The following is a 10,221-nucleotide window of genomic DNA, read 5'->3' as shown; positions in this document are numbered from 1 at the left end:
TATATATATATATATATATATACATTAAAGACGCTAATATAAAACAAAATTTTGAAGATTTACATTTATGTTATTATAGAATGTGTCCGAAAATCGCGGATTGATTTTTATGACACATATTCTTCGATGAAATTTTATTCTTTTCGACAAAGCGCAGTCTTGTCGGAGGAAATCACTTATTGCAAATCTTTGATTTTCAAGATAAAATATCTTTAATAAAAAATTATATCTGTATGCAAAGTTTCCTTTAACGAAAAGTCTATTTAAATCAATTAAATCTTAAGTCGTCAAAATTTCACATGATGAAGATAAGAGAGACATTTCGTATATAGTTATATATACACATTTACTCGCAGTGATATAAAACTAATCCACGCTTAACTGTTTGTGAAATTATAGCAAATTTTTTCCGAATGTATAAGAGTTACAGGAGAAAAGAAGGGATGTATTAAAAATCTTATATATTATTTATTTTATATTATAAATCGCAATTTTAAAATATTAAAATATTTTTAATATGAATTTTTTTGACACGATACCATATTAGATATGTCAGAGGTGCACGTATTTTATTATTAGCTCTAAAGTAATGTTGAATTTTTAATAAAACTATCATTTATCCCTATTAATCGATTATAAACAAAAGCATAAAAAATTAAAGGTGGAACGACGTTAATGTACTCGTTATTGTTGAAATGCAGGGCATAGCCTTAATAAATGAATTAAATGTATTGCAAGCCAACGCGTTTTATAATGATGAATGTTAATAAAATTATCTCTTTGCAAAAACATACTGCGTCAATTTTATCCCATCTATCTATATGTTGCGATATTTTTACAGCGAGTGAGAATATATTATATAGAATATAAAGTAAAATAAATATTTTTTATCATTTATAAAATTCAATAATTTTTTACAATATATTACGAGATAAGAAAGTCAGGGTGTTTACTAAAATCTTATTAAAAAATTCTCTGAAATTTCCCTGATCCTTCAGGAACCTATATAGATTCAAAATTCCAGATAAAGAGAATATTTAAGATGTAAAGAAGAAGACATCTCTCGAGAGAGTATTGAATACAGCTGACATATATTTTCCGTCGTATATCATATTTCGCTAATAACATTACATGATACAATAATTAAAAAATATACTGTATTTTGCGAAATTAGACAGTCGATACTATAAGTAAAATATAATATTAATATTTAATAACATTCGCGCGTGACGGTAAAGTTGTGTCTCGGCGATCGATCGATATATCGTCGCTCTTTTTCACTATTCGTCTTCCTTTCTCCTTCTCTCTCTCTCTCTCTCTCTCTCTCTCTCTCTCTTTTCTCTTTTTCTCTCGTCTACTATATTTGATTAACGAGTTTGACATGAATACATTTCAATACTCTTCTCTGTCAATAGTAATTAATCCCTATTTATATGTCGAGTCACCTCGATCGGCTCGATATGGCTAATTAAAATTGAAAAGATTTAAGACTACGGACGATGGAACCTCACTCGCGCGTTTTAATTAGCGTACTGCTTAAAAACAGAAATTCGTTGTGGCCACGAGCAAAATCATTCGTCACACGACAGCATATAACAAGCTGCTTAGTATTATCACTATCGTTTCCAAGTGGAGGAATGAATGTATAAGGCCGAAACGATCCTGAATAGATCTCGACAGAGGCGTATAAACGATGAAAGTGTGTAATAAAATATAAATAAGACAAAAGTGCATTTTTTTACGAGATTATTAAGATCACTGGACAACAATCAAAGTTTTTCTGAGAAATAAAATTAGATACTTTATTTACGCGGAAAGAGTTTATATGGCATTAGCCATTGTTTTTGGAAAAAGAGATCATCAATTGTCTATGATTTCAATATTTTGTATGTCGCAATTCCTTTTTTTTTTTTTTTTTTTTTTTAAATAGAGAATTCAAGATATAAATTCGTGAATAATGTACAAAAATAAAAATGAGAATGATTTCTTTTGGAAGCGATATTTGTATTGATCTGTGTATATTGCATTCTACTTATGCGATGTTAGTATTGCAATCTGTGCATCTCTCTTTTTCTCTTCTGGAAGATAAATCTAATAATATTCATAAGCTTAAAAAAAACGTAGAGATATGAAAGATAAATTGTTTTTCACAAATAATACTCGAAATTTCTCAGAATACTGTCAAAAAAAGAGCCTTTTTACGATATTTTTTTACTCTGTCGTAACACAGATTTGACGGCGAGAAATGGAATAAATGTTGCATGATTTCAACAAATTCATCGAAGCACTAAGTGGAACGTGAATATCTCTCCAGCGTCGGTCGGCTCGACTTGCGTGACAATTTCTTTTGCGCAAAATCGGCTAACATTCTCCACTCATTTCATTTGTACAGAGTTTACTCTACATAAGTTGTTCCTTAAATTCTAATATTGCTACGCTTTGTTCTTCACATATTAGATCACTAAGCTCTTTTTGGAGTACTGCGTCATCATCCGCAAATACTCTCCAAATGCAAAAGAGTCTAAGAAGATCAAAAAATTCAAAGTCTTAGAATTAAAGGTGAGGAAAGGTTTCGCGTTCAATGATAACATTTTGATTATCACTTAGCGTCGAGAAGACTAATAGAAAAATTGCATAGAGTGAGTCATTTAAGATCTCAAGTTTCGATCGATTAATATAATCATATGCTGCAATTCGAAAGTTGTGTATCCTTAAATTGATATCCCTTAATCTCATAAAGTATAAGTGAAAAATGTAAAAATTATACCTATAATATATATTGTACGACAGCACATGCAAGCAAAAATGTCCTTTCTTGCATGATTTACAGATCGCTCTCAATAGTAAAAGTAATGTGTTGAAACATTTTATCGAAAACGTAAACTCATCGATTTAAATAATGCTATATTCATTATTTAAATTTAATAAAAGACGAGTTTTGAACTTTTCCGAAATTTATGCGCTCAGAATTTATGTTGTAATAGCACTCTTATGCTATATGCAATAAATATATATATATCAATTCTGATATATCGTTACAACGTAAACCTTGTAATGTTATGTTTGTTTTATTTATGTGATCCATTAATATATATATACACATATCTAAATCAGAAAAAGTCCATTTAGAAAGATTTGTAAAAATAATTAATATAAACCGTGAATATCTCAAGTAATTCACTCTACACATTGATAAGAAATCCTTCTGCAAAACAACAAATTTTAACAAACGAAAATAATTTCTCCTTCTAAGTACTCTATTAATGAAAAGAGATGACTATTGAAGAATAACACACAAGAAGAAAAGTGAATTTCATTTCTCCACTTCTAAATTCACTAAAACGTCGATATATAAATGAATCAAGATTTTTAGCATCTTTCGCATTTTAAAATAAAGATCTCCTATCATAAGTTAAATCATCCATTTTGTATCTCTTTTCTATGAAACATCTTATTCATTCTATAAAAGTGGAGTCTTTATTCGGAATCTAAGAAATAGAGGCTATACATCAGGATTCTACAGAGCTTCTATATAGCTTTGAAATTCTATGGAGAATAGAATTTTCGTTCAAGCTCTATACAAAGTAGGGCCTTGATCCGAAAGCTAAGCTAGTGCTGTCTGTACTTGTGAAATGCGCATTATATAAATATAAATCTTTTTAACTATCCGCATTCTTTCCTCACATACACATACGCACATGCTCATACGCGTCCTATTCTTCTTTTTTTTCTATTTCCTAGCTACCTTCACTACTTTGTCGTACTTTTTTAAGTGCATAATGGCGTAAGAGTGAGTAAATCGTATATATATAGTTGTATAATTTAAATATATATCTTAAACCCCCCTTCTCCCTTCTGCTGCCGAGAAAGATAAATATAAAATTAACGCGTACAATAACATATATATCATGTGGCCCGGCCTATCTGTCTCCTTCTTATGTACATTCGCGAGTTTTCGTCGCAAAATGATTCTTGCCTCTCGATAAACTTATTCAGTACTCCCGAGCTTTATCTTACGCCGTACTAGTTTCGACAGAAATTATCAATTACTTTATAATAAGATTATGTTGGTCCGGAAGTAATATCAGGAATATTGGACGCGTCGCGTACGAGAATGGATAGCTCTTCTTCTCGTCGCGACTGTAATAAATACGCCCGTATTTATCATTATGTTATTAATGGTCCTTCTTAACAGAACACACGACATTTTTTTTGGTCAAAGAGCTAAAATTTCGTTTGTACTTTGACGCTATGTGGAGAATCGCCGGCTAATCGGATTCATCTTTAACATTCGTATCCTCTTCATTCATATGTAGTACCATTAGTAATAAAACTAATTAACTTATCGCGTGTGGAAATACAACTATGCACAATACCTATTTCTTGGTATGTCTTTCTCTCTTTTTTTCCGGCAGAAAACGCACGACGAAATATCTAGAATGTTCGGAGGAAACGAATATAAGGCAGATATTGGATAATTTTAATGCACATGTCGATAGATAAAATGTAAATACAGATTTTATTTTTTACTTTTCTGCTAATATTTCTTTCAGTCAAATAAGTCATTATCAATCATTTTCGCGGTAATTGAGATATATTTTGTAGAGACATTATCATTTTCATGTCCTAGCATATCGCAATATCGGTACTGCTTAGTGTCAATGCTTCATATCGGATTATGTAAATTTTAGAAAAGTTACTTTCTGTTTTATATTTTAGATTCGTGACTTTTTCCTCCAAGTATCCTAGATACTTTGAATATTTAAACCATCCTACATCTTGCTTGCTATAGTTCGAAGATAAAAAAATGCAATTTTACTTTATTAGGTCCTATTGTTGTTGGTGTTATTGCCGCTGGTGGTATTGTTGTTGTTGTTATTGTTGTTGTTATTATTGTTACTGCTGGAATTGAGAGGGCTGCTGATGTTGTCGATCTCGCGTTGAGCTCGCGAAATCTTTACTTTGTCACGCGGCGTACCGTCCTCGCCGGTCTCCATCGCGAACATCTTCATCTTCTCCTTGAAGCTAAGCTTCTCCGGCACCGCGCCAATTTGCGAATTTTGTTGCTGCTGTTTCTGTTTCTCTGCTAATCGTTTTTGTCTCGGATCCCTGGACAAACAAAGATGTTCCATAGACTCTTGCATATCAGAAGAATTGTTTATTTGTTCGGGACTGTAGTCCTCTTTCATTCTAGTGCATAGAATAAACTTACTTATATACTTCTTGAGCCCCAATCACTCCAGGGGTGGCACCAGTAAATGAAGTTCCGGACCCTTCCGGCGTCTTGGGAGATGCCAATAGATTCTCCGCGTCGTTGATAAAATTCTGAAAGCATAATCGAACGGTTTAGCAACATATATTATATTTCACGTCTAATTTGCATATGCAATTGTATCTTCTCGGCAAGAATATAATCTGAGATATTTGAGATCAATAAATTATCTACTTAACAATGGAAAGTTATATTTTATAATTAATTTAGTATTTTTATAATTGTGTGTAATTAAAAATATTATAAACAATAGGACATTATATATAAAAAAATCGCTATTATTGCATCAATTTTAAATTAATATATTATTATATTATTAAACGAAACTTCTTAATAATTAATTTGATAGTTAATGGATAAATGCAGAATAATAATAAAAAATGCATGATAAACAAGATTCCTGGATTAAATTCTTGCCAAGAAAATATCGATTTTGAATGCTTTGCGACAGGTTACACACTTTTTGGAGTCTGAATAATGTACCTGAATAATGTACGCGTAAAGCAACGATTACAGAAACTAGCATCAATCATGTGTAGATGAATGAAATACGAATAAAACATCTAGTAATGAATATACAGCGCACAATACATTCGAATGAGATATATATACATATCTCATTAAACAATAATGACTGACAGTCCATGCATCAGACATTTATAATGATGTAGCGACAATATCTGTTTTGTAAATTATATCTTACTTGTTTATATGTATATCTGCCATTGTATGCATTTCGAGAGAATATTCATATTTATAATAAATGCGTATTAACGATGGAGAAGTTAACTCTTTGAGAAATTAAGTTTTTAGTTGATTATCTAAAATACAGACGGTACAAGACGGTCGAAAGATGAAAGTGTACAAAATATATTTAGCTTCAAATACCATAAATATATAAAAAAATATACATGATTCTATAAATAACATTTTTTTTTTACTTTCTTCGAGAGAACTAATAAAGTATATACATATGACTTGCGATAACATATATAGGTACTGAAAAGAAAATATGAAATCGAGATTCTTAACTCAATGTTAACAGGAAACAAACTTAGATAAAGGAGACATAAATTAACAAGTAGGTAAATGAAATAAACTTTAAAAGAATTAGAAGATACCACATAAAGAAAAAATGACTCACGTTGGGATCCTCTCTAATAATGTCCATTGACATCGATGATGGATTTGATGATCCGGACATATTGCGCAGCATAGACTCGCTATTTGCATTCGAATCATGAAAAGAGACTCTTTTCATCGATGCTGGCTGTTGAGAAGTGGGAGGTAGATTAGAAGCGGTCGAACCGTTTGACCTGAGAGCGCTTTGCTGAGACATAACGGCATAACTGGAGCCTCGTTCCGGTGGCGGGGGCGCATCGTTTACGCTATTTTGCGAGGCTAAAATAGAGAAATAACATTTTCAAATTTATCTTCAATTTTTTATCATTGATAGAGGATATAAATATTCCAAAACAATTTTTTTTCTTATGGGAAATGTAGAGACGAAATGCTCTCACAATCCATGGAAGCTTTAGAGGCATATTTAATTTACTAACGCATAGACACGCTGGGTCCATTAATAATCAAGTTATCCAAGCGTAGCATGCCCGGGTGCAGCTGGCTCCTTGGGTGTTGGCTCTGCTGATATGTTTGCTGCTGCGGCGAATGCAGCTCCTCCTGTTTTTTCTGATTCTCTTCGAATTCAGCTTGTTTCCGTTTCACCTCGTCTATTCTCCGTTGTAATTCCCTGTCCTCCGTGGAATGCGATATGGGATACGTCTTCTGACTGGAACCGAAATGGCTGGAAAGGGATGTGCCATAATTGGGCGACACGTGCTCCTCGCTCTGACCCGTTGTCGTTTGCTGCTGACTCGGTTGCATGTGTAAGCCGCTGTTCTCTTGACCGAGGCTACTCATCCCGATGTTTTGAGGCGCCGCTTGATTGGGCAGAACATGTGAGTGGCTGCTGGCGACAGATTGGCTACCAATAGACTGGAGAGGTAGACCACCTCTTATAGACTGATTGCCTGTGTTCGTTCTCGATAAGATTGGTAGCTGCTGAGTCCCTTGGGCAGTTCTTTCCTGACTAGCCGCCATTCTTAGTAAACCTTGAACGCGTTGCGCGCTTTCATTATCCAGATCATTACTTTCTTCATCGTCATCTTGATTAGCAGCCTCTTCTGCTCGTTTCTGAAAATCTCTTTCCAGTTGGAGCGCTCGTAGCTGCTCTTCCTGCTGCTGCGTTCGATGCGTCGACGCGCTTAACTCGGCAATTTGCTGATCTCGCCATTGTCGGGCGGCTTCTCTTCTGCGGGCTTGTTCCTAAAGGATAACAATGTCAAGCAGCTCGTTTAATTAAACTGTTCTTAAATTAGTATAAGTATTAAAATAAAATAATACTAAAGTAATACTAAAATTATTAGATATTTAGCGATAAAATTAAGATTTCAATGTAGAAAACTGAATCTAAGATTCAAACTTTGTTTATATGTATTTATTATTACTACTATTTTCTTTACTATTACTATCAATTTATTTTCGTCGCTATTAATCTCCATTACCTTTTCCCTTTCTTCTCGTTGCCAAGGGTTGGTCGCACTGTATTGATATTGACGCGGTTGCTGCATGGCGTTGATTCCTCCCGCAGGATAATAACTACCCCGTGGTGGATCTTGCATGCTCGCGGTGTACCTAAAAGAAAAGATTTTCTTCTATTGTCTAGGAATTGAAATTAACATAATGATCATACCGCGCGAGATGCGTCAATACACACATACACACCTCGTGTCGGCTTGCTTGTACAGAGGATGTGTTGAAGTGCTTGGCGGCGGTGGCGGCGGGCTTTCGTTAAACGCGTTCTCAGGTGGTAGAGTCGGTCTCGTCGGCAGAGTTTCCGACGTCGTCATAGAATGACCCTCCCCCCCGTTCTGCGCTCGATTGACGACACCATCATTCGCATACTGATCGACACGCTGCTCCAGATTGCCATTCGGATAGATCGAACTGTTCTGCGAACCGACGAAATGTCGATTCTGTTCGGCGTACGATCTTACCTCTTGACTGTTCGAATCTCGAGTGCCGAGTAGATTTTCATTGGGCATCGGATGGTGACCGCGAACAATCGCTGCCTCATTCTTCGGCTTGGGCATTATCGGACCGTATTGACCACCAGCGGATACCGGATAGCGATTGGGATATTGTTGATTGTATTGGCTATACTGCGTGCTGTTGTACTGTGTGTCCGGATAATTGTAACCGGGCGCGTTTTGTCTCGCAACGTAACCAGAATTCGTGCCCAGACTTGACGTGGAGCCGAGCGGTGTTCTCGGCGAGCGAACGTTCATCAGGGTATTCGAGGCCTGCTGAGCAGGAGGCGCGGCTACTCGTGAACCGATGTTGTACATTGCCGCAGGCGGTCTGTGTTGATTGAGTATTGGCGCGCCACCACCTCGCAGCTCGCGCCGACGAACCTCCTCCTGCATCTCCTGCATCTTCGCCTCCTGACGAATTATGTCGCGCGAGGACTGGGAACGCGGCGGTGGCGGTCCGCCAATCTGCTGCTGCATCTGCTGATTGCCGGTCATGTAGCTTTGCTGCTGCTGCTGGCCTTGCGGCTGGGTGACATATGCGGACGTCGGACGGTCTCGGATGTGGGCGCCGCTCGCTTCCAGCGCGCCGGACGGCCGGTTCAGCGAGTTTTGCGAACCTCTCAAGGAACTCTTTTGAATGTGCTGAGGGTTTCTGTAAAAAGAGTAACGCTAAATTAAGATTATTTAAAATAACGTTTAAGAAAAGTTATAAGATTCTTCTATACGCACAGTGATATATTTTCATTTTACACATACTTGATCAAATATAAATGAAATGGGAAGGCAATACAAGAAAAATGATAAAGAATTGAAAAATCTATATATAATTAAGAATCGAGAGTTCGACTATATTCCGTACCTGTCTTCCAACTGTTGCGGGCTAATTTGTTGCTTCATCGAATCTTGATTTCGATAAATACTCAGATTCTGATAAAATCTCTCCGCTTCTGCGTTTTGCATATTTGACGGTGCATTTGTGTGCGTCGTATTCGGATTTAAATTGGGCGATGACTGCTGCCTACTGACTAATCCACTGGGTGGTAAAGTCCCGATTCTCATGGGATCGTGCAAGTTATGACTTGACCTACACGTACAACAGAATATATATTATCCTTACAAGTATATTATTATTACCAATTTTTAATTGCATTAAAAATTTATTTAATTATTAATTGAAATGTTTAAATTTCTAATAATATTTTTAATTTACATTATTTTCAAGCTACACAGTCCACTCAAATTAGTCAGATTTTAACAGGATAGAAGCAAAATAAATTATACATATTAAACTTCCGATATACTTTAGATTTTATAATTGATATACTCAAAAAATTGATCTTTGTAATTATTAAGAATTGTTTTACAGTTTTTTTCTAATAAATTGTATATAAAAAAAAATCTTGTTAAAATATATTAAGAAAACTAAGATTATCAATTAGTTGTCGAATGCCGAAGATGTAATACCTGGAACGCAAAGAAGTTGCGCTAGTGATTGTTGCCATAGAAGGTGGTTGGACGGGTGGTGTAACGCTATTGCTAGAAGAGGCTCTGCTGTATCCCGGGTTGAATACTTCGTGTTGTTGCTTGGCCTCATTGCCCATATCTAAAAAAATCCAATTCACGGGCGAATAAATACGTATTCTCTTTTACCAAACATCTACTTTTATTCTATTTAAATTATTATTATATAAGTCTTTCCCTCCTCTAACTTATATTTAATCGAGTGTCTAGCATGGTGAAAATTGCGAATAAAAAGCTGAATGATTCGGGTTACAATATATGCACACACAAGGCACGCTCTTACTTACTATGCAACGCCGGTACAGACTTGCTGCTGTGGATTTGCTGAGGAGTAGC

General features: G+C 35.3%; 1 protein-coding gene across 13 annotated transcripts in view; it reads right to left on the bottom strand.

Annotated features, from left to right (window-relative positions):
* Positions 1–1,901: 1,901 nt before the first annotated feature.
* The window catches only part of LOC115236100 (afadin), a 47,416-nt gene continuing 39,096 nt past the window's right edge, over positions 1,902–10,221 (bottom strand). For 11 of the 13 annotated variants that reach the window (XM_029808300.1, XM_029808299.1, XM_029808309.1 and 8 more), the window contains 9 exons: positions 10,173–10,221; positions 9,829–9,967; positions 9,224–9,448; positions 8,057–9,016; positions 7,837–7,966; positions 6,832–7,597; positions 6,417–6,673; positions 5,213–5,325; positions 1,902–5,109 (listed from right to left, as the gene is read on the bottom strand). In XM_029808300.1, the coding sequence (XP_029664160.1) occupies positions 4,824–5,109; positions 5,213–5,325; positions 6,417–6,673; positions 6,832–7,597; positions 7,837–7,966; positions 8,057–9,016; positions 9,224–9,448; positions 9,829–9,967; positions 10,173–10,221 (2,925 nt within the window). In that variant the 3' untranslated portion in view covers positions 1,902–4,823. Of the gene's footprint in view, positions 5,110–5,212; positions 5,326–5,975; positions 5,992–6,416; positions 6,674–6,831; positions 7,598–7,836; positions 7,967–8,056; positions 9,017–9,223; positions 9,449–9,828; positions 9,968–10,172 lie in introns of all 13 variants that reach the window. The other 2 variants (XR_003884133.1, XM_029808311.1) reach the window with 2 other exon arrangements.

Source organism: Formica exsecta, unplaced genomic scaffold (genome assembly GCF_003651465.1).
Source record: "Formica exsecta isolate Colony F162 unplaced genomic scaffold, ASM365146v1 scaffold245, whole genome shotgun sequence".
In the NCBI taxonomy this organism is placed as follows: domain Eukaryota; kingdom Metazoa; phylum Arthropoda; class Insecta; order Hymenoptera; family Formicidae; genus Formica; species Formica exsecta.
Note: the sequence above shows the minus strand (reverse complement) of the source record. Positions and strands in the feature narration are given on the sequence as shown.